This window comes from Microtus pennsylvanicus, chromosome 7 (assembly GCF_037038515.1).
Source record: "Microtus pennsylvanicus isolate mMicPen1 chromosome 7, mMicPen1.hap1, whole genome shotgun sequence".
Taxonomy (NCBI): Eukaryota; Metazoa; Chordata; class Mammalia; order Rodentia; family Cricetidae; genus Microtus; species Microtus pennsylvanicus.
Genome location: NC_134585.1, coordinates 50,695,985 through 50,720,824, shown reverse-complemented (window position 1 = coordinate 50,720,824; position 24,840 = coordinate 50,695,985). Strand labels below are relative to the sequence as shown.

The 24,840-nt window shown below is 46.1% G+C and overlaps 1 protein-coding gene across 4 annotated transcripts in view; it reads right to left on the bottom strand.

The window, feature by feature from the left end:
• Positions 1–4,462: 4,462 nt before the first annotated feature.
• The window catches only part of Adgrf1 (adhesion G protein-coupled receptor F1), a 53,773-nt gene continuing 33,395 nt past the window's right edge, over positions 4,463–24,840 (bottom strand). For all 4 annotated transcript variants that reach the window (XM_075980667.1, XM_075980669.1, XM_075980668.1 and 1 more), the window contains 7 exons: positions 22,787–22,950; positions 20,980–21,168; positions 17,023–18,396; positions 14,830–14,871; positions 12,777–12,836; positions 7,639–7,705; positions 4,463–5,607 (listed from right to left, as the gene is read on the bottom strand). In XM_075980667.1, the coding sequence (XP_075836782.1) occupies positions 5,534–5,607; positions 7,639–7,705; positions 12,777–12,836; positions 14,830–14,871; positions 17,023–18,396; positions 20,980–21,168; positions 22,787–22,950 (1,970 nt within the window). In that variant the 3' untranslated portion in view covers positions 4,463–5,533. The remainder of the gene's footprint in view (positions 5,608–7,638; positions 7,706–12,776; positions 12,837–14,829; positions 14,872–17,022; positions 18,397–20,979; positions 21,169–22,786; positions 22,951–24,840) is intronic.

Sequence of the window (24,840 nt, the reverse complement as noted above, 5' to 3'; positions counted from 1 at the left end):
ATTTTTCTCCTGATCCAGCTCTCTTTCCACCTCGCCCCAGGTCTCAGGAGAATCTGAACGGGAGGCAGCTCTGTGGTAGAGGGCTTGCCTAGCAAACACGAGGACCCGCGTTCATTTCTTAGCACAGGAGAGACCAGCAGGCTGTGGTCCCAGAAACCCAAGCATTTAGGACGTAGAACGATCTTCAGTTACATGGAGATGCTATGGCCAGCCTGAGATAAATGAGATTCTCTCTAAAAAGTGTGTGGGGAGAGGAGGATATATACTTTGATGGTAACATGCTTCTCTGGCATGGGGGGGGACCACTGGCTCAATTGAAAGCACACATATGCATGCGGGCTCATACACACAGAATCTGGGAAGGGCAGGGTTACCCCATGGTTTGGTGTTAGAAATGATATACTTTTGCTGTTTGAGCTAGGGTCTTCCTGTGTAGCTTAGATTTGCCTCAAATTCATGAGCCTCCTGCTCCAGTCTCAAGAGAGCTAGCTGAGTGATGGCAGGCACTTGTCACCACACCCACAGCAGGAAAGAAGTCTTTTCAAAGAGAACCTCAGTGTTCAGTTTTAGCCCAAAAGGACTAAGCTGCACGGTCTTTGCTGCTTCTCTGAGGCAAAGCCGAGCAGGAAGAAGAGAGAGAGAGAGAGATCCTGCTAGGGCGTAAATTGAGTACAGCCATAGCTGTAGGGTGGTGGGTGGGAAAGACTGAGGTGGGATTCAGGCGACATCGTCTTTACTCACCAGAGTACTTACACACAAGAGTGTGCGCAATGAAATCTCCCCAGGAACACAGTTAAGGACCTAATACCATTTCCATGGGCATGTGTATGTGTGCTCTACACAGTAGGCAGTCTAGCTGTGGGGTACAGTGCCGGAAGGCATTGGGAGATTGATTGTGACTCAGCAATTGCAGAGATGGGGGAGGGATCTGTTGACCATCTCCTGCCACTGGGGTGAGCATGAGCCCCAGGACAGAGGCCTGAAGAGCTGGCCTAAAGCAGTTTAGTTTTTTTTCAACTTGACACAAACTAAGGTCATCTGGGAAGAGGGGCCTCAATTGAGACAATGTCACCATCAGGTTGGTAAGCTTCTGGTGCATTTTCTTGATGAACGATTGATACAGGAGGGCACACCCTCAGTGGCTAGTGCTATCCCCGGTGCAGGTATTCCTGGATTGTATGAAAAAGCAAGTTAGCAAGCCGTGACAGCAAGCCAGTAAATTTACTCCCTACAGGTTCCTGCCACACTTGAATTCAGGCCTTGACTTCCCTTAGTGTTGGGGACTGGGGTAGAGGTGGGTAAACCAAATAAACCCTCTTTCCCTCACATCACTTTTGGTCAAGGTCTTTACCATAGCAATAGAAAGCAAAGTCGGACAGGCATTAATGGTCAGCAGCTCTGCCTCTCTCTCGGGCAGTGCTTGAATTAGAAATCTCTGTTTATACTGCAAATCCCCTGTTTGTACTTGTTTGGCCTTAGGAACTGTTAAGTTGGGAGCATAGCCCCAGCCCCTGGCCTGGGAGTTGCTTTGCTCTGGACTCCAAATCCCAGCATGCCAGGTCCTGACCCCTCCTAGAGGAGGAACACGTGGTTTTCGGGTCGGCCTACGCATCTTGTTGTCCCATCTCCCCGCCACGCGCTCCACCACCCGAAAGCGTCATCCTTAATAAAACGATGGGCATTTTGATTTGGTTTGATTTGACCTTATTGGATTTCTTGCGCCGGCGAAGCTGCTCTTATTCTTAACAGGAACAAAAGCGAACCTACAAAAAGAGCAAGACAGCCACTCCAGGGGTAGGGGAAGCTCAAACCTTACAAAAATTTCAAATTACTTCTTTTCAAGCAGTCAGATCTGAAAAGTACAAGACAGTCTCCAACCGTGTGGCCTAAGGGCTTTGACTTAACTCTGATCCACACAAGATGTCCAGGGCGTGTCCCACTTGCACAGGCTGCTGGCAGACTGTGGCTGATTCCTCCTTTGCTAAGAAGGGGTCCGTACTGTTTCCCAGCACCCTGGGGCACAAACGGGGTGGGGGAAGACATTGTTTGGCACTCAGCTGAGCTATTGTGCTCTGAGCTTCCTAAGCTCTCCTAGTAAACCCAGCAAAGGTGCTGCTCCATTCCTAACCAGAATAGCAGCACTAACCCCACCCCACCCTACACTCCTGTGAGCCAGAGAGGTAGTCAGAGCCAGTGAGGCTGTCAAGGTGGCTGAGTTTCTTGGTCGGAGCCTTCCCCCTGTAGGTTAATGTGGGTAACTGCAGTTTAACTGTGCAGCCTTCTTGCAAAAGTCCCCTTGTCTTCCCCAAGAACCAAAGGAAGTGGATCTGGGAGTTTCTGCTGAAGCCTGCTTTGGACTGAGTCACTTTCTAGCGGCCACCTTTCTAGAGTGGCCATCTTTCAGCCTCTTCGTTTGCTCTGGAAATAGCAGAGAAATAAACTGACTCTTCCTCATGAAAAAAAAAATCCAGAGTTTTCATAGAGACTATGCCGAGTCCAAACAACCTCTGGTTTTTTAAAATTACATTTTCTTTAATTAAGAATAATTAATGCCTTACAAGGGATGGAGAAATGGCTCAGGGTTAAAAGCACTTGCTGTTTTTGCAGAGGACACAAGTTCAATTCCCAGCACCCACATCTGTAACTCCAGTGTCAGGGGCTTTGACACCCTCTTCTGACAGGCACACATGTGGTATGCGGACAAAACCCATAAATAAATAAACAAAAGTTAAAATAAACATTTAAAAATAATAATTAAAGTTTTACTTAGCATACAAAAAATGGGTTCCCTCTACACTATGCTTTCCACTCTCCCAAACAGCCCCTCTTCTGCTTTTACATCACAGTTGTGTGAGGGTATATTATGAGATTTTAGGGAGGGAAAGAGGAGAACACATTCATGTAAGTAGGCGTGTGTGTGCGTGCGTACACACACACACACACACACACACACACACTTGCATGCTGTCTGTTTGGGGCTTGAACTTGCTGCATGAGGTGGGAGTGCCCCTCATTTCAGGCAACAGGCCACAGCAGGAGTCCAAAGGCAAAGTTTTGGGCCCACAAGACAAAGGGCAGCTCAATTCTTAAAGGCTTCTAAGGCAGAGTGTGGGCTGGAGGGAGCTGCAGGGTGAGGAAGCAAGTTCAGTTGACATGTGACCCATGCAGCGTACATGAGTGATGAGTACAAAGGCCCTTGCGGGAGAGTGGGAGCACAGTCAAGCTGCTGTGGATCCCAGAGGCCACTGGAGGTCTGGGCCTTACCTTCTCTGTTTGGTCTGAAGGACCCGGATACTCACTCTGTTCTGCGCATGTGTAGTGGAGTTGAAGGAATTCATGTCTGGCTTTTACGTTAAAAAACAAGACAAAACAACAACAACAACAACAAAAGCCATAGTATTTGCCTTAACTCTTTGAGAGTTTCATGCAATATCTGTTGATCGTAGTTCCTCTCCCCTCCTCCACATAACTCCTCCCAGATTCCTCCTCCCTACCACCCCCACATTGCAGAAGAGGAGAAGAGGGGTGGAAAGACAGAGGTCCTCAGGCTCCCGTGCTCTTCCCGCCCCTCTTCTGCAGTGTTCCCTGGGCCTTGGGTGTGGCACTGTTGTGGATTGGTTGGTGATGGGCACCGACGAGTCTGTGTTGACCAGATGCGGGTTTCTATGACGGTCTCTGTCTGCTGCAGAAAGAAGGCTCTAGGATGAGGGGAGAGCTCCACTTGAATGTCCACGAAAGGATGAACTAGGAAGTTAGAAATGACTCTGGAAAGTGGCTCGTCTGAAACTCCTGGTGGTCTTTGTTTACACCCAGAGCAGAATGCAGAAAGCTGACTGGGCATCCTGGGGAGGAGTTTGATAACTCGGGCTTCCCCTTGGGATGATCTGGATAGACGATCGATCGTCAGCACCTGGCCGAAGCCAGTGTCTTTGGTCTTCTCTTCTCTCCTGATAGAATTAGATATTTCGAGATGCTTGTTCGGATTCTTGCCTGGAAAACACGAGACTTGCTTGTCTGTAAGTGTCACTCGGTCCCTTCTTTTCAGGATGGTAGCAATACTTCCCTTAGTTACTTCTTCTAACTTTTGGTCCCAGGGACCCAACTTTTCTAACCTATTCATGTAATCTGCTTCCAAGATTTGGGGGGCAGGGACAATTGTCTGGACACTTGGCCTAGGGAGGGGTCAGGGACTCTCATTGTTCTTTCTTCTTCTTAGAAAAAGTCATTAATTATGCATTAATTTGTTGTGTGTGCATGTGTGTGTGCAGGTGTGATATTTGTGCACACACACATATGCCATGGTCATTGTGTGCTCAGAAAACAACCTGTGAGAATCAGCTTTCTTTCTCCATCATGTGAGTCCTCTCTCTCTCTCTCTCTCTCTCTCTCTCTCTCTCTCTCCCCCTTCCTTCCTTCCTTTCCTTCCTTCCTCCCTCCTTCCATCCCTCCTCCCTCCCTCCATCTCTCTCTTTCTTGTTTTTGTTGTTGTTGTTGTTTGGTTTGGTTTGGATTTTCAAGGCAGGGCATCTCTCTGTGTGTATATCTATGTAGCCCTGGCTGTCCTGGAACTTGTTCTGTAGACCAGTCTGGCCTGAAACTTAGGGATTTTCCTGCCTCTGCCTCCTGATCCTTTGATTAAAGGTGTGTGCCGCCACCACCTAGCTCATGATCTTTTCTTAAACTGAGTTTGAACCAACTACACTGCTCTGTCCCGTACCTATCCTATCTTTTTGCCTTTAAAAGCCTTCTTGACAATGAACTCCATGTGGTGCGCAGCATGTTTTGATGGGTGGCTGCAAGGACAAGTCATTATTACAATTAAGACATGCATAAGCTCCTTACCTAGTCTGTGTCATTCACCGCCTGACCCCTAAGCCAACAGATCTTCTCTCCTTCTACAAACCATCTTGCTTGCCTAGGGTTCGGGATGAATCGAATTATGCGCTCCACCTGGGGGGGAGGGTTGGCTTGTTTGCTCAGGTAGTCTAGTAAATGTATGGTGTTATATTACTGGTGTTTTTACTTTCCCTCACAGCTGGAGAAAATGGCCAGAGGCGTTTTCAGTCACTGTCCTGTCTTCTGGATAAACAATGTGAGATACTTCTTAGCCCACTTTGTAATTAATCTCATTTCTATTTAATTAAGGATAAAGGAGGCAGGGTTGAACCACTGAAGTCACTTATTTTTTTTTGCTGTTGTTTTTTTTTTTTAAAAAAAAGGTTTATTTATTTCATGTATGAATATTTTGCTTGCATGGATGTCTATGCACCACATGTATGCAGTGCTCACAGAAGTCAGAAGAGGGCAGCAGATCCTCTGGAAGAGATGGTTGAGGGCCACCAGGTGGGTGGGGGAACTGAGTCCAGGTCCTCTGCAAGAACAAGTACTCTTAACCACTGGCCCATCTCTCCAGCCCCAGCATGACCATTTTTATCCTCAGGCTCCTAAGCCACAAAATCTCATCTGATTCCCTGCGTGTCTCTCTGCCAGGTGGCTCTGAAGAAGATCTTGTCCTTGATTATGACTCCTATCTTTATTCCGTTGATAAAAACTGGGTTAATGTGATCTCATTGGATGAATCTCCAGTGTGAGAAAGGGCATACGTGCCTGAGGGGGGAAAAGAAGACAAGGGAAATTATTGCTGCTATTTTGATTCTACTATAAAAGTGACAATAAGCTTACAGACTGTACTGGTACTGATTCTGGGAATGCGCTTAGGAAAACTGCAGCCGATGCCTGCTTGGTTAAGAAGGACAGCCCTCCACCGCCACCACAGGAGCCTACATTTGGCCGCTATCTAGCCCAACAGATGAAAATACCACGGTTTTCAGTTACTGCTGGAAAATGAGATAGCATAGACTTCAACACAGTGTGTCGTCTGCAGGAAAGAGCCCTGGAAGTTGTCTGTCTTTCTCGGCCCCTGCCCACCCCGCTCCCACTGATGAGAAACAAATGTCTGGAGAGGTCTGTCCAGTTGGACGCAGTGAAAACAGGAAGCAAGGCACTGGGGTAGGCACTTTTTCCAACACTTGAACTGTGTCTGGAATTTAAGTACTCCCCCCCCCCCCCCGTTTCGTTAAACCATTTTATTGTTTTGAAAAATTCATTCCTGCAAATAATGAATGTTGAACAAATCCTCCCCATTCTCACCCCCTTCTCCAATTTTCCCTGCCAGTGTTATGTGCTGTTTGAAAATCCACTGAGCTCATTATGCAGTCTCTGCATGTGCAGAGATGTAGCGCCATCTACTGGACATGTGCAGTGTGGACATTTGAGTGAGACCGTACCCCATAGGCCCTGGCATGCCAACACTGGTTCCCGGTCAGTGGTGCTGTTTGGGAAGGATGAAGAGGTGTGGCCTTATAGGAGGAAGTGTGTCCCTGGGTGGGATGAACTTTGAGACTTTAAGGATTCATGTCATTTCTAATTCACGCTCTTTCTCTCTGCTTCCCAGTTGTGGTTCAAGATGTGAGCATCCAGTTCCTGCCACCTGCTGTCTCCTCTCTACCATCATGGACTCTAACCCTCTGGACCCACAAACCCAAATAAACTCTTCTGTACTTTTCTTTGGTCATGATATTTTGTCACAGAAATAGAAAAGTAACAAATAGAGACAGCCTTTCAATGACCACAACTTTAAGAAAAACTGGCTCTTCAGCTGGGGATTCCCATCAACCCTTTCTCCGTGGATGGTGAAAGTTGGCTGCACTGATTCTGTGCAGCTCTTGTGCATGCAGCCACAGCCACTGTGATTTTATGCATGCAATGACCCTGCCTGTCCAGCAAATACTGTTTTGGAACAGATACCCACTATATCAATTCTCACAATCCTTCTGCCTCCTCTCCCACGATGACCCCTGAGCTTTTAGAGGAGAAGATATAATACAGATGTCCCACTTAGAACTAAGCCTTCCACAGCTAGAATTTAAATATTTTTGATGAGACTCTAAATGTATTTAATAATGATGTCATAATTCAATGTAAAATGGGATTGAAGCTTTTAAGTATGACTACAAATTAGCTTGAAACACAATATATCTCTTCTACTTCTTCCTCCAAGAGTAGAGTAACCCCGTAATGTTTGCATTTCCAGTAGACATCAGTGTATGAATTCAGTACTTTCTCAACCTCATGAGGTGTCACGACTCCCTTTCCCAGGTCAGTTTAGAAAATAATAGGTGTCCATCATTAAACATAAGCCCATCATCCCATGCCGTCTGCTCAGCAGCTGGCATAAGAGGCAAGGGGTTAGCTGGGGCTGGTCTAAGCATACTCCTCAACCCTAGGATCTTGATAATCAATGTTGCAGGGATGTGGGGGTGGGGGGGTTGTGTGTGTGGGGCATGTGTTGTGTGTGTGTTGTATGTTGCGTGTGTGGTATGTTTTGTGTATGTTTGTGTGTGTGTGTGTGGTGTGTGTGTATGGTATGTTTGTGGTGTGTGTGTGTGGTGTGTGTGTATGTATGTGTGTGTACATGCCTATGAATATAAATTCCCAGAATTGCTTTATCAGCCCTGAGCACAACCCAGATGTATGGCCCTGTGGTACTGCCATCTTTTAAGAGTTACTATCAGATTCTCTTCCTACTGAAAATCGCTCTTCTTACCTTTTACAGTCTTTGGCTGTATTTTAACTCACCTTTGTGTTGCAATATGCTGAATGGCTTTAAGCATTTGGACTTGGTAACTATATCCGAGGAGTTTTGCTGCACAAGAAAAAAGGAGTTTATGTTGGGTAACTAGTCAGAAATCAGAAGACTTGAAGGTCATTCAGGTTTGGTTCCTCTTTTATGAACCTTTATAATATAGTTTGGGAACCCACGCCCTATATTCCTGCTGACACAGTAATTTGAGGAAACACTTAGAAGGAAAAAAAGCATTGCAGTTACTAGTCTTTAACATTTTCAATATAACTGAGGGTGATGGCGTATGTCTTTAATCCCAGCACTCAGGGAGGCAGAGGCAGAGGCAGGTGGATCTCTTTGAGTTCAAGTCCATCCTGGTCTACAGAGTGAGTTCCAGGACAGCCAGAGCTGCTACACAGAGAAACCTTGACTCAAAAAACAAACAAAAACAGTTTTAAAGATAGCTATAGACTAAACTAAGGATAAGGTGGAGGTATCTTTATTTTGGCTCATCAAGGGAAGATACTTCCCCTTGGGAAAACACGGGCATTTTTATAGACTTATTTCAATTTTCTTTAACTCCTTTTGTTTTGGTTTTTTTTTTGTTTGTTTGGTTGGTTGGTTTTGTTTTTTGGGACAGGGTTTCCTCTGTGTAACAGCCCTGGCTGTCCTGGAACTCACTCTGTAGACCAGGCTGGCCTTGGACTCACAGAGATCTTCACGCCTCTGCCTCTGAGTGCTGAGATTAAAGGTGTGTGCTACCACACCCGGATTCTTTAACATCTTTTAATCTGCTCTATTGCAAGATGTTGGTGTTTGGTGGTGTTATTTTGGTTTGGTTTGGTTCTTGAGGCAGGGTCTCACTGTAGCTCTGGCTAGCCTGGAACTCATAAAGAGCATACTGCCCCTCCCTCTTGAGTGGTGGGATGAGCTTAAAGACATGCACTGCCACACAGTCAAAGAGTGGGCTCTTAATTCTGTCTTGACTATGGGTGACAGCATGGCCTCATGCAAAACCAGAATATCTTAAAGTTACCACCAAACAAGGAGCCTGGTTATAAATCTTATTTATTTATTTATTTCAAAACAGGGTTTCTCTGTGTAGCTTTGGAGCCTGTTCTGGAACTCGCTTTGTAGACCAGGCCGGCCTCGAACTCACAGAGATCCACCTACCTCTGCCTCCCTATTACTGGGATTAAAGGCATGCACCGCCACCCGCATGACTGCCTCATTCTTCTTACCTTTTGCAATCCTTGGATAGGAAAATGCCAAGCCAGGAAGCTATCAGTCCCAGCGACTTTATGGAAGGGTACAAAGGCTGCCTAAGCATACAGGCTGGCACAGTGGTCCTGTTGGCTGTTGTACACAGCTCAGCCCTCAAACTGTTAAGCCCGATTGATGAGGGTGTCTTCTTCAACAATGGTCTCTCTGTCTCTTGCCTAATCTCACCCCTTAAGAGCGTGGTCTTCCACAGTGATCTCTCTTGCCCTTCTCCGTGATCATGCCTGAGAGTGCCTTGTATTATTCCTTAATGAACTCTGTCTGTCTTCAATGTTTCATCTCCTGACTCTTGGTGTCACTAACAACCTCTAATTCCATGTGCATAGGCTATGATTCTATTTTAAAGGAGATAGGATAGTCACTCATTCATTCCTTCATCTGCCTTTTAAAGTATTGTGAATGCCTGAGTTCATTTCCAAATGAACCGTGTTTCTGTACCTTTACAATTCCAGGAACCAACTAGGAAGTGGCTTTGAAGGAAACGATATCCCTTTTCATACCCATGCTTATACTTCATTGATTTCTACCTTTGCTACCAGAAATGAAAGAGCTACTGTTTGTTGTAAACAAAGCACCTAGTACAGCTTTGCCTTACTCTTGTACAACTCAGCATTTAGCTCTGTGAGTAATCCATTGCATATAGGTAGACAGACACTGGAGGCTGTGATAATTTAGAAACCGAATCACAGGCCTGGAAAGAGGGTGCAGCAGTTGGCAACACTTATTGCTTCCTCTCCAAAAACCGGGGTTCAGTTTCCAGCACCCACATGGTGGCTTACAAGGATTTGTATCTCCAGCACCAGGGGACCACAGCCTTGGTGAACATCAAACATGAACATAGTGAACATACTTACATACATGTAGTCAAAACAGTCATATGCATAGAATAAAAATAAATATGTTTTTAAAATTAAAACTGAGCCACTAAGCTGAAATAAAATGATTCAAGCAAAGACAAGCACTTCTTAGGAAGTAGAATAGTGTTTAGATTTTCCATTTGTTAATATTTATTCATCATTCTCTCACACTGAGAGCTTTGGCTTGCTGCACACTGTTCCAAGCATCAGGAATACAGGAAGGAATCCTTTCCATTCCTGCTTTCGTTCCATAGGACATGGCTGCTAAACTAAGAAGGGAGACACAGGTTCACCAACACCTGTCTGCCAAGCAACCTCTGTAGAACACAGAGTAGATGGTCCTTGCCGAGAACATTGTTGGCTTCCTATTCCATCCTTTCTGCCATGTCTTTCTTATATCTTCAGTGTCCTTTCCCCTCCATCACCTTTTCGCCCTCTCTCGGTGACCTCTCAGCATCCTACCCCCACCTGAACCTGCTGCTCAGGTCCCTCATTCAGACAGGCCTCCGAGCCAACAAGAGGACACTCTTGCTGTCTTCATTTTGCTTATGAGTCTCCCTGGGACTCCTCTTCCTCCCATTATCTTCACTCAGTTGCTGTCCAAATCCCACGAGTTTAATGAGCCCACTGCTTTTGGTCCTGTGTTTATACTTTGCCCCCTTCCTTTCTCGTGATCCTGTCTCTCACCAGGCTCCCGATCTTCAATGCTATTGCTTCCGATGCTGCCTACATGCATATGGCTGTGTGTAGGGGAACAAGAGTGCAGTGCCCACAGAGGCCGACAGGTGTCACCGAACTCCCTGGAGCTGGTTTGTGAAACACCTGTGCGGGAGGCTGGGAACTGAACCTGCGTTCTCTGCAAGACCTTAATGAGATCTTAACCACTGAGCCATTTTTTTCCCTAGCCCTACATTCTAATAATCCATAATCTGAGTACTTGGGGTTTTTATTTTTTATTCAAATTCCCTTAGACAGATCAAGAGACAACCACTGTGTGGGTTAGTTTTGATTATTGACGTGACATAGCCAGGGCCACCTGGAAAGGGAATCTCAATACTTATCTACCTTAGACTGACACAGAGGTGTGCCTGTGAGGGAAAATATTAATGACGCACCCTGAGCTGTGTAAAAGTGACAAGGTGAGTTGAGCACACGCTCCTGTTCTCTCCTCCTCCTCCTCCTCCTCCTCCTCCTCCTCCTCCTCCTCCTCCTCTTCCTCCTCGTCCTCCTCCTCCTCCTCCTCCTCGTCCTCCTCCTCCTCCTCTTCCTCCTCGTCCTCCTCCTCCTCCTCCTCCTCGTCCTCCTCCTCCTCTTCCTCCTCCTCGTCCTCGTCCTCCTCCTCCTCCTCGTCCTCCTCCTCCTCTTCCTCCTCCTCCTCCTCCTCCTCCTCTTCCTCTTCCTCCTCGTCCTCCTCCTCCTCATCCTCCTCCTCCTCGTCCTCCTCCTCCTCCTCTTCCTCCTCCTCGTCCTCCTCCTCCCCTCCCCTGCTCCTGACCGTAGGCTGGCTGCTTTGGGCTCCTGCCACCTTGACTGCACTCTAACAAATGAGCTAGGAGTGTGAGCCAAACAAACCCTTCCCTGTTTTTTTCTGATAGTCTATCACAGAAACAGGAAGTGAAGGAAGAACACTCATTTAACCAGACAACCAAAAATATCTAATTAGCCTGAATCAAAATGGGGAGGGGCCGTGGACGCAGAAGAAACAGGCCCTCGCTCAGTGACCACCATTGTCTAGTGAGCACCTGACGTGGCAGGGAGAAACTGCCAGGCATTGGAGCCTTTGCCTCTATTTTTTTTTTCATTTCACTTGAGGATGTTTTTCTGTCTTAGGTTTTCAATGAGGAAAACACCAACTTCCTTCTCTGAAGGGTAGGGAGTGCCCTGCCCCAATTTATTCACTGATAAGTATTCTTTCCTGTAACTTCTTCCTTTTCCTGAGACTACCTAACAACGTTAGTTCACACCTTCTGGCCCCCGTGATTTGAGTTCAAGACATACTATTGAAATCACAGACTGGATGAACCTCTTTGAGTCACTACGAAACTTTCCTCGCACCTATAGCCCGTGGGGTCCAAGTCAAAGCACAGTGACCAGGATGGGCTGTGCTCCTTACATCCAGAGCAGCGGTTTCTCCCAATGAAGATCGAGGACATCCTAGGATGACGTCCTCACTGAACTAAGCTTTATTCTACTGTTTTTGTTTTGCGTGTGTGAGTACACCACGTGTGCGTGGGTGTGCACAAAGGCCAGAAGAATGTGTCAGATCTCTCGGAGCTGGAGTGTCAGATGGTTATGAGGCGCCTCCTGTGGGTGCTAGGGACCAAACTCAGAGAGAATAGCAAGTGCTCCTAACCACTGAGCTGCCTCCCCAGCCCATAATCTTGCTTTTGTTTTCATTTCATATTGCCAAGGTGATTTTTATCAAGGAAAACATTGAATTGGTGCTTGCTCACAGTTTCAGAGGGCGAGTCCATTATCGTCATATCAGGTCGGGGGTGTGGCAGCAGGAGGCAAAGATGCTAAGATGCCACATGTGGCCTTCTCGAGGCCCTGCTCCACTGTGTGCCACTCTCCTAGCCCTCCCTCCCCTTCCTTCATGCCCAGGCTTAAATCTGCCTTAGCAGGTTTTCTTAACAAATTCCAACCCTGCTTCGTACTGGCCTGCCTTGTGAGTCTTTTCTGCATTCTGTGTTAAGAATGCCACCTTAAAACAGAGCTGACGGCGTCTCTGAACTCTCTGGCCACACCAGTGGCTGGCGGCAGCACAGAGCCACATCTCCACAGCCCTGACACAGCACCAGAAGTCTCACAGGTTTCAAGCCTTCCTATGCAGTTACCCAGGCCCTCCTGACTTTTGTAGCTCTCTATCTATCCGTCAGCCTTGGCCGGGCATCATACCAAGTAAAGATGCCAGAAAAATAAGGGCCTGGCACAGAAGTGAGTTAACCACAGACAACAGAGGGAAAAACACAAAGCTGGGACTTCATGCCTCCGAGTTGAAGGTCATTCATTACCTTTGATGTTTGCCTCCAGGAACTTAATGGAGTCAACTTGTCCGACAGAAGTTGCCGCAGCTGTCAGGGCATAAAGCAGGAAAAATGACGAAAAGAGACAGATGATCCGGCATCAGCGTGCTAGGAAAACAGCTCCCTTTGAAGCTGTTAATTATCAACACTGCTTCTAAGAAACACTTCTAGACCATTAGCACAAGCACACAGTAGACGGCTCTCACAACCTTGCTCCCGAGATGCAAGACAGGAATGGAACGTGAAGCAACAGGGTCTAACATAGGAACACGTGAACATCTGGCCATCGTTGCTGGGGGGAAGTTTATCCACAGAGAGAAGGGTTTCCTAACTTGCATGTGGTAGGAATGTGACAACCTTTATAATCTTTAGGAAACTGCCTGTCTGTAAACAGGTGGTAATATATGACAAATGGGTTTACAAGAAAATCTTTTCTATTTTTTAGTGTTATTTATTGATTTATGTGTAGTGGGGCATTTCATTTGTATTTTAATAAACAAAACTTGACTGAAGCTCAGAGAGTAAAACAGCCCCACTGGTCAGCCTTATAGACCAGGCAGTGGTAACACACCTTTAATCCCAGTAGCCACACTAGTTACCATAGAAACTGGGCAGTGTGCAAGTTTTTAATCCCAGTGGTGCACGCCTTTAATCCCAGACCTAGAGAGGATTGTAAAATGGGATGAGACAGCTCTCAGCCTCAGTCTCATTCTGAGATTCCTGGAGGAAGGGTGGCCATTTTCGGGCTGAGGTCGAGGTAAGCAGTGACTGTTTGCTTTGCTTTTCGGATCTTCAGGTTGAACCCCAATTTCTCCCACTGAGTTTTTATTAATCATGCTTCTTTTGTGTGTATGAGTGTTTTAGGCATGCATGTCTGTACACCATGTGTATGCCCAGGGCCTATGGAGGCCAGAAGAAGCATCTGGTCCCCTGGAATGGGAGGTATAGGTGGCTGTTAAGTCATCATGTGAGTGTTGGGAGTCACACCTGGGTCCTCTGAAAGAGCAACTCCAGACCCAATAATAAAATCTTTTTGTGTTCTGACTAAAACATCAATTACTGCCTTTACTTCTTAATATAACTGCTTGCTGCTTGGGAGGAAAAATGGAGAGATGTGGTTCTTTATAATTTTTTTCTATTTATCTTTCACTAAGACTAATAGTCCTTTGTTGGGAATTTTGTTTAATGTGAGAAACCACTGAGAATTCAACAGCGTGGAAATGTGGATGTTATATCCTTTCCACATATTTTAAATGAATGGGCAAGGGCAAAGGAAGTCAAGGCACAAAAGAGAATTAATTCCCTCAGAAAGCACTTTGACCCTTGATCCATTGCCAGAGCATAATTTAAATTAGAAAGAGATTTTCCTGCCTGCTTTTGAGGCATAATCTCACTGTTCTAGCTGGTCTGTAACTCTCTGTGTACCACAAACTGGCTTGAAACTTGCAATCCTCCTGCCTCAGTCTTCTGAGTTACTAGGATTATAGATATGTACTCACAATACCAGGCTTAGAAAGAACAACTGTAAAAAGCCTCTCTCTCTCTCTCTCTCTCTCTCTCTCTCTCTCTCTCTCTCTCTCTCTCCTCTCTCCCTGTCTTTCCCCTCTCTGTCTCTTCTCTCTCCTCCCCCTCCCTCTCTCCCCTCCCCTTTCTCCTTTCTCTCTCATCCCCTTCCCCCTCTCTTCCCTCCTTATCTCTCTCCCCTCCTATCTCTCTCTGCCCTTCCCCTCTTTTTCTCTCTCCCCTCCTCCTCTCTCTCCCCTCCCCCTCCCCCTCTCCTCTCTCTCTCTCTCTCTCTCTCTCTCTCTCTCTCTCTCTCTCTCTCTGCTGTGATGTTCACTTTACTTGTGAACGAATCTATATACTTCATCAGCAAGGATGGCTTATTCCTTTGTCTCCTGGATGATTCTGCCTTTTGTGTAATTATAGAATTTATTACCTAAGTACCCATCATGTATATGACAAAGGCCTTGGAACTGGAGGGGGAGTTTTTAAATATGCCTGCAATACTGAATGAAGGGAGAAATGAATATACACATACCTTATTATCCAACAGAATTCCAAAACAGAAGATGAAAAATCCCTTTAACAACCAAAGCAAAGAGTAAGTCATATGTATTATATTGTGCTTGCTTTTCCAGACAAGAAGTAATCTATATATTTTTATCACCTTGTTTGACACCTTATATTCTAATGTTGAATTTTTTTCTCTTTTTGAAGGTAAGGCCAAATTCTATAACCCAGGCTAGACTGGTACTTACAATGTAGCCCAGGCTGGCCGCTAAGTTGTGATTCTTCTGCCTCTACCCCTGAGTTGCAGGCATGTAAGCCCTAGGATTATAGGCATGCACTATATGCTCAGCGTGAGCTTGCTTTCATCTCTGCCCTCCTGCTGGACTATAGGCTTCTGGAAGGCAAGAATAGCGTGAGCTCTACGGTGCCTGGCACATCCCAGAGTGCTCACAGATGCTTTGTCATGAGTATGTTAATGTGCAAAGGATTGAATGAATGAAGGTGTAAACTCCGGTGGAACTTTATCCTCCGCTATGGTGTCATTCAACGGCCCAATGATTGCCGTTATCTTAGTCTTTCTTTAGACCAAGCATTTAGTAAGCATTTATCACATACATGTGATGGCACCAGGCACTGCACTTCAGAATCCCTATGCCCAGGAGGAGGAACAAGGTCTCTATGAGTAATCTGCTCTTCAAGTATGTCTCATATCAAGTCTTAGCAAAAGCTTTCTTCCTCTCCTTCAGAGAACCTTTCATCTGTGCTTGTCAAATAGCATGCCACTCCCAAGCCTGCTCTTCCTAGGGCTCTCAAGCCCTGACACCATTGGGAGCATGCTCTTTGTGACTACATCTATACCACCGCCTGCACGAGGACTGCTGTGTTGTCTGGTGCATCACCTCTAGGGAACTCTCAAAGCATTTACTGAGTCTGTGGCACTGTGCCAGCTGCTGATTTACCGCTCCTAATCCTCAAAATCGTTCTATAAGCAGAACTGTGGTCCTTGCTTATCAGCTGAGGGAACTGAGGGATGGGGAGATTAAGCACACAGTTGATATAGGAGAGAAAAGAACCTGAAAGTAAGACCAGCATTTCCCTGAGTCATTGCCCCAGGTGGTCCTACCTTATCTGCAATAAAATGGCAGGAGACTTTCTTCAAGTATATCAAAACCTAAGGATTATTTTTCGCTTTTACTCTGAACACTCTCTGACCATGGAATATAAATGTCATCCTTAGTAGTATGGATCAGCTAGTTTGTTTTTGGCTGTAGGGGGGTAAAGACTATCTTGTAAGTCTTAGGGGCTTTGGAAGATACATACCATCTGTTTCAGTTCCTCTGCTATTGAGAGAAAAGAGCCATAGAACCTATGTGTACTAACGGACATAGCTATGTTCCACGAACTTGTCATTTGCAAAATCTGCCTATTCGTGTCGGGTTGCTGGCCTCTGTTTATTAAATTCTCGGGACTTGCTTTGTATCAATCAAGGCCAACAGGTACTTATGAGTCATTCTCTTTCTCTGCTTTGTCAGAGATTTCTATGAGAGGATGAGGATCAAGTCAACCCCAAGAGATTAGGTAAGTGAACTCTAATAGATTTAAGCTCTGCCATAGGTTACTGGGAAAGTTCAGAATGCTGCTTTGGTACGACATGAACTGCTGGGGAAATGGATGGGTTTGTCTTCTCTCTGTTTCCACGCACTTTGTGTTAGAGCTGGGGAGATGAGATCACCTCCATCCACCAATCCTAGCTCTCTAGGAATATGATAGTGTCTGGTTGGAACCTCCAGCTTGCACCGGCATGGTCTGAGAAGCCTCTCTCTCTCTCCCTCCAAACCCTCTCACAGAATCGCCAACAAGGAAAAGGCACCAAAAGCCCAGTTCCCCCGTTCCTGGTGGCGGCAGTTGCTCCTCCCCTGAAGCCACCCAAGTCCCCAACTAAAGCATTCAGCTTTTGACCATTGGGCACAAGCTCAGCTTGTGATGGACATGCCATCACCCCGCACCTACAGACTGCTTTAGTTCACACGTGTGACTTCTCCTGCCTCTATTTCTGGGACTGGAAAACTCACTCAAGAGTTGCTTTGCTCAAATAAACTTGTTCTTTTCCTTTTTCAATTCAACTTGATCTGGCTTGCTGCATCATCAGAGAAACCTATTATTGGGCTACAGAAAGCCTATTACGCAGGAATCCATAATACAACATTCTTATTGTTCTTACCTGGAAAGCATTGAGTAAAGCAAAAAGAACGTGCCAAGCCATGTTCTGGCTGTCTACCATCGTTCCTATCCCGAAGCCCCAGGTGAGCCCTAGCAGTGGGGTCAGAACGAGGAGGCTCTTTCCCATGCGGATGGCGATGACCTTGTCGTCCTGACTCAGTCTGTCTCCAACCGCTGGCCTCCAGAGTTTCCTAAGGACCAGCAGCACCACAGCCAAGTTCACAGCCACAATAGTCAATGCAGGAACAACGAACGCCAAGAGAGGTTTGCTCTCGTTCGACCAGTTAAGCCAACACACATTGTTCCTTCGGTAGCTGTTGCTAGGCTGGGTGACTGCAATGGTGATGATGGATATAAGGAGAGGGCACCCATAGCCCAGGCAGAACCCTATAGCCATCATGGCGGGCATAGCCATGTGATGGAACACGAAGACGATGCGGTAAGCCAGCAGGATGCCAAGGGCGAGCATCCAGAAGAACAAAGCAAGGTAGAAGAAGTGGGTGAAGAACACTGCGGCTACGCAGACGCCAGAGGCGCTGGCGGTGGGGTCCACAATGGCAGCAACGATAAACCAGACATCAGCAATTAAGAGCGACAGGGCGGTGTTCACCAGGCAAACGTGACGCGTGTATGAGGTTTGGCTTTTCTTGGTTTGCTTCCAAAACAGAAACTCGATGATCAGGCATAAGATTAGGCTTGCAATGGAGATGCCCAATCCTATGTACGTGATCCATTTCACCACAGGGACAACCGAGGAGGGGACACGGGGTGACATAAGCATGGAGAAGGCCGTCAGGTGAGTACATCGGCACAGGACTGTGTCTGCAGTTTCATTAACTAGCTGGCAGCCTGCATCACTCCACTGCAAGTGACTAAAATCCCAAAACACACAATGAGGTTGGCTCAGGTTTCCCTTTATCTTGGAAAGGTTCAGGAAAATTTCATTGATGGAATAGTTTTGGATAAGAGTGGATATCACAGGCCCGTTGATCTGTGCACTTCCACTGTGGGTGGTGGGTAGAATGCTCCCAAAGGTCAATGAGGTCATGCTGATAATAGTCTTTGGATGGGGTTTCTGGAATTGATCTGGCTTGATAAGCACGTGACCTTGGATGGGCTGAGAGGTATTTTGCTGTCTCATTTCAATCTGGTAGTTGTAACCCTGTGTGCTTTGGATCTGGGTCACTGGAATCCCTTTCCAGTCGATGAATGTTCGAGAAAAATGAAGAGGCAGATCACTGGCAGGTACGAGAATGCTGGTGATCTCCAGAGCCTCCAGCAGCTGGGAGCTGGTGCTCCTGTCTTCTTGGGATAAAATCGTCCAGTTAGCTATGGAGGCCGAATCCAGGATGTGATCAGCTATGTTGATGACATTCTGAAACACGAGAGTTCAAGTCAGTTTAGGTCTCCCAAGACTGGAGAGCTGAGAGTGGACGGCCGCTCTTATTAAGGGGAAGTGGTCATAGAATTGGCGGGTTGAGGACCACAGTAAAACTCAAGAATTACATCAGCTCTGTCACCCAATACAGTAGAAGTGCTTGGGTAAAGAAACTTGGGTCAATGTGATAAGATACCTCAGCGGGTAGGGTGTCTGTCGGCTGTCAATCCTGGTGACCTGAGTTCAATTCCCAGGACCCACAGGATTAAAGGAGAACACCGACTCCCACAGGTGATCGTCTGGTCTCCATACACATGGTGTATGCCCCCCAACACACAATAAATAAAATGACTTTTTAAAGTTGGGTCCAGAGTAGTCACCCAAGTAATCTGCAATCACAGTAGGACTTTTCTTCAGCATGGAGGAACAAGAGCATTGTACACCACGCACGTTCCTTTATCTTTATTCCTGAGATGGAGGGAGAACAGGTGAACACGCTACATGTGGAGAGACAACCACCCCAATGAACACGCTACATGGGGAGAGATGCTTTAACTGGTTAATATACTACATAGGGAGAGACAACTGTTCTGATGAACACGCTACATGGGGAGAGATGCTTTCACTGGTGAACATACTACATGGGGAGAGACAACTGCCCTGGTGAACACGCTACATGGGGAGAGGAGATGGCTGCCCTGGTGAACATGCTACATGGGGAGAGACGACTATCCTGGTGAACATGTTACATGTGGAGAGATGACCACCCTGGTGAACATGCTACATGGGGAGAGATGCTTGCACTGGTGAACATACTACATGGGGAGAGACAACTGCCCTGGTGAACATGCTACATGGGGAGAGATGCTTGCACTGGTGAACATGCTACATGGGGAGAGACAACTGCCCTGGTGAACACGCTACAGCGCAAAGACAGATGCATGACTTCCAACAGCTCCCCCACTTTGCTTCTTTCGCTAACGTTAGAATATGCTTTTTTTTTTTATCACATCGTACTTTATTTTATTACTGTCCCTGAGAGCCCCGTTCTTTTCTGATGAGAGCCCAAAAGAGGGAGAATCTGGACGGGAGGAGAGGTGGGAGGAACTGGTTAGAGCAGAGGAGGAAAGGGCTGCAATCAAGACATAGTGTATGAAAACATCTATTTTCAATCTTAACAAAAACGGGGAGAGGCTTGTAAATTCTTGGTATGGATGCTCAGATTTTAATTCCTGGGTTGTTGGTGTTGTTTACTGCTTCAGCCTATCAACAGAGAGCCTCAAAAACAGTGCAGTGTTGAATTGTTGTCTGGGGAGATGACTCAGTCTCTGAGAGCCCTTACTCATATTGGGCCTCAAATCCACAATCCTCCTGCTTCAGCCTCTCAAGCGCTGGAATTACAGTTCTGTGCCATTAGGCCGTGCACTGCCATTCTCTTTTTCTATTTTTTTTTTTACTGAAAATCAATTTTTTAATCAAACATTCTGTTGCCTTCCCCCCCCCCCAGTTTCCCCCATTTCCACTTTCACCCAAATCCACACCCTTTCCTCTCTCTCATCAGAAAACAAACAAGCATTTAAAATAATAACAATAAGATAAAGTAAGGTAAAATAAAAACAAATAATCCAGACTAAGACAAAACAAACAAAAAACAAAGAAAAAGCATAAGAAATGTAAAAGGACGCAGGTGTATGCACATTCGCGCGCACACACACAGAAATCTCACAAAAATGCAAAACGGGAGAGCATAATATATACTCAAAGAACCTGTAAGCACATGGGGCTTGCCCTTAAGTGTGGTTTGTATCCCCAGTGAGACTCTATTGGACAAAACAAATTAGTTGCACAGCCATTCTTATGGTGACCAAATATCATCATGCCATTGTAATTTAAATATCTAAACTAAAGCAGCAAGAGAAAGAAGTTCTTAAATTGTACACTATTAAGGTCAGAATTCACAGTCACAGGGAGGGCTGGAGAGATGGCTCAGAGGTTAAGAGCATTGCCTCTCTTCCTAGAGGTCCTGAGTTCAATTCCCAGCAACCACATGGTGGCTCACAGTCACAGGGAAAAACTATAGATTGCATACGTCAAGAACTGGGGGTGTAGCAAGCATTGGGCCCTAGATTCAATCCCTACTATGGGATCTGGGGAGGGAAGAAATCAAATATTAACGCCCATGTTCAATAGTGAAGGAGTTTACCCCCTCCGCTAGCCTGAACCTTCCCAAGCAACCTGTTCATGGGCAGATCTGAAATGAGTCTGTTGATCCTGAGTTCACTGCATACTGTGGAAACACCAAAGAAACTCACATGGGGACTGCTACATGGCTTCCCTGTTGTTCTTGAGTTTCCCCATCATCCAGGCTCACTTCCTACATGACGTAGCATTTGAAATGAGACCTTCCACTTGGGTGTGGTGGAATAGGCCTACAATCCTAGCACTTGGAAGGTGAAACCAGGATGCTTTCCAGGAGTTCGAGGCTAGCCTGACCTGTGTATTTTATGTCAGGCCAGCCAAAGCTACATTGTAAGACCCGGCCTAAAAATATGCTAAATAAATAGTGTAGAAATGTTGTACCTGCAGGGTCACATTAGACACCGTTAAAGAATTCTTCAGGGACAGGGATGACACACCCCTCAGGAGCGACACCACAGAAGCCAGAGTCCCAGCCGTGGTGGACGGGCTTTGCTGAACGATGGCAGAAAGGTTTTGTACCAAAGATGACACGTCTGCTTCTGTGGCATTGCTTGACAACATACTGAAATTCTTAGAAAGAAGAAAGAAAGATGATGCTCTAGGGGAGAACCCAGAAATGCTTGTACATCGTTAGATTTAAATCAGACGTCTTGGCTACAGAGCAAACAGTGCAGTGTATCGTCAGGTAACTCTATAGTAGCGGCAACAAAAAAAATGGCTGTGGTTCAGGGACTCCTATGTTCTAGACCCTGGGCCAAATGCTTAATAATGACAAATAGGAATTTGTTGATTGAGCTTCTTAAACACTCTTTGGCGGAAGCAGTATTATTGTTGATATTTTAGTTCTAAGGAAGCTGGGTCATGAAAAAATTTTGTGAAAAAATTTTCAAATGCATCATCATCTCAATAATAGGAAGATGGATAATGATTAAGATTTCGTGACTTGGCAAGGAGTGGAGTATTCATTTAAAAGTGGTACTGCCAGTACCAAACTCTGCCAGGGCTAATCCTATGCTTTCTGTACAGAGTGAGCAGAGAGATGGGCAAATATGCCAATATGACTACTGGACACGGTCAATTCCCACTGTGTTACTGGGTTTAGAGTGTCACCTCTTCCTTCCAGGCCCATCTACTTCTGTTTTGCTAGGATAACTGAGAGAGTAGCAAGCAGGAGTGTTTGCTTCCATCAGGACAAGTTGACCAGGATCCCAGATCCCACCCAACCTCCTTGTACTGCTCTCAGTGGGTACGCACATCAAGGATCAATAAGTTCTAACTATTGCCGTGTTCAGAACTGGGGCAAGGAAGGACAGGGCAAGACTAGACTTCAGTGGTCAACTGCTCAGATTATAGATGAGGAACACAGAGAGCTGAAAGGACTAGCAACTGTTCCAGGATGCTTTGACAGTTAGCCCTCTTTGGTATTCTCTGTCATGGGAGGAAGGATTGCTGGCTGGGATAGAAGCGCTACCCAAAATGGAGGTCCGCTACAAGAGCAATGTCTGAGCCAGTCTAGAAGACATGTTTCCCTGTGGTTTCAGTTCTTTTGTTCCTGACATTTTTTTTCTTCCTCCTCTCTCTCTCTCTCTCTCTCTCTCTCTCTCTCTCTCTCTCTCTCTCTCTCTCTCTCAAAAAACTAGAATGGAAGCCACAGCATCGGGAGGAATCAACAACCCTGTTTCTAGCTCACTATTATTGTTAACAGATGGACCAAGGTCATTTGCTTCCTGAATACTTACATTTATATTTATATTATATTTATGTTTAAATGCAAGGCCTGTTGTATGGGTTACCCCCCCCCCATCCAATCTACTCACTATTCCAACAGGAGATAATTGTATAATCTCACTTACATTAAGTATATTGCCCTGACTCAAGCTTCCCCCTAATTTTCAATTCCAAGGCCTCTTGGATTTCCAAGTCTAGATAGCTTTGCTGCTGTTTTAGCATCTATCATATCTGTCAGCCTTGAGGGACTTCACCCTGCTAAGACAAAACCACCAACTCAGGCATTTTCTGGCTCTGCCTGCCACGCTCACAAGCCCTGGTTCAAGGCCCGGCAGAGCCCGCATGTTTTTGCACTCTGCCTAAAGATATAAGCAGCCACATTTGACTCTCTACCAAGCCACACTCTCTGGGTGATGCCCACTGTGAAAGTCAAACTGCCAAGTTCCTAAAAAGGTGTCACCTTCTTCAGTTCTGCCAGCTGAGAGAGCACGCAGTACTCCTCGGTGACCTGCCACCCAGAGTGCTGACACCTGATGGTGATGTTTCCGAGGAAGCCGCTGCTACAGGGTAGAGTATATTCATCATCCTCAGACCCGAATCCAAAGGAGACGCTGTTACACGGGGCTGGAAAATAACCGACACAGGAAGAAATGACTCCAGAACATTCTAGCACTCAACAACAACAACAACAAATTTGCAGGGTTAAGCAATTTAGAAGCTATATTTGCAGATTTAAAACCAGGGAAAATGTGGAAGTACAGGTGCATTGCTGATGTCCATCCTTGTTCCCCTTTCCTCCTCATGCCTCTTGTTAGGGGATGGCTCCTTCTTCCAGGTATCTGACCAATGCCAGAAATGTTGTTCCTATTGGGCTGTTGGCCGGTTAGTGCTACGTAAAAACAAGGACAGATGCAGTCCCTTGAGAAAATCCTAGGAGGCAGGGGAAAAGGCTCAATGTGTTGAGCACCTGCTTTGCAAGCATGTGCGTCAAGAGTTCAGAGCCTCAGAGCTCACACGAAAGTCAGTGGGTGTGGCATCACACCTACGTTCAGTGCTATCGGCATGTGAGAGACATAAGGAAGGGATTCCCAGATCCGTCTGGCCAGCCAAACTAGCTGGAAACCATGAGCTCCACATTCAGTAAGAGACCGTGCCTGGTTAACAAGGTGAAAAGCAACTGAAGAAGACACCAAACACCAACCTTGGGTCTCCATGTGCAACACATGTGCCCACACACACTTGTGCCCATACACATGCAAGCGTACTTGAATGCATACACATGCCGTTCACACAAGCATGTGTGGGAGGGAGAAAATACTTGATAATCTTTGCTAGAACAAAGAGTAATAATGCAACTGGAAGATGGGTGATTGTCACCAGTACGTGATCCTTTCTGCCGTTTACCTATTTCAAAATTGCCATATACCCTTAATAGTATATTCTCCTACGGCTGGCACCAGGAGATGGCATTATTGGAAGCCAGGTCTTCAAGGCCTAGAATTTTGATTTCTCCAGTTTTCTGTTTTGTGTCTGACATATCAGATAGTATTTGCTGGGTGAACAGATGTTGACAGATGCTATGACCAAAGACTCCTAAGGCTAAATTTCAAAAGTAAAATGAATACCCAACATTTATCGCTAGCTGCACACCTCCTGATCAGCATCTTATAGTTCTTGTAGACCCGCCCCTCCATTACTCGCCCCTTTGCCTCCTTTCTACAACCTCTGAGGACCCCATGCCATTTCTCAGCTTCTGTGAGACCAACAGATTCTTTGGACTCCATACAGGAGTGAGATCAGACAGTATGGATCTTTCTGTGTCTGGTTTATTGGATTTAACCTAATGTCATCTAGATTCATCCATTACGCCACAAGTTCACAAGAATCCTCCTTTTCAGGGGCTGCGGCGCACTGCATATCAAATTAGCTGGAAAGCATTTGTTGACTGTTTGCATTGCAAGGAAATCATAAATGTTTGATGTGATAGACGTGCTAATTACATCATAACACAATGTCAGTAGCTCTCAAAATAGTGCATTATCATCCCATAAATGTGCTTGATTATTCTGAGTCTGATTAATTTTTTAAAAAAATATTCGGCATACTGGTGCACACCTATAATCCCGGGAATCAGAAGGCTGGGGTGGGGGCTTGAGAATTGGAAGCCAGTCTGGGCTACAAAGAGAGAGAGACTCTCTTCCCAAGAAATAGAAGACGGGACAGGGAAGGAGGAGGAAAGGGGAAGGAAGGGGGAGGAGGGAAGGGGAGAGGAGGGGAGGGAAGGGAAGGGAAGGGGGAGGAGGGAAGGGGAGAGGAGGGAAGGGAAGTGAAAGGAAGGGAAGGGAAGGGAAGGAAGAAAATGCGTGATGGATTGTTTTAATCATCAACATTGACTTGACATATGTACAATTACCTGGGAGGGAAGTCTCAGGGAGGGCTTATCTAGATTGGGATGGTGAAGGGGTAGGTTTGCCATGGAATTTCTTAGCCGAGCTAAGAGGACTCACTCTGAAT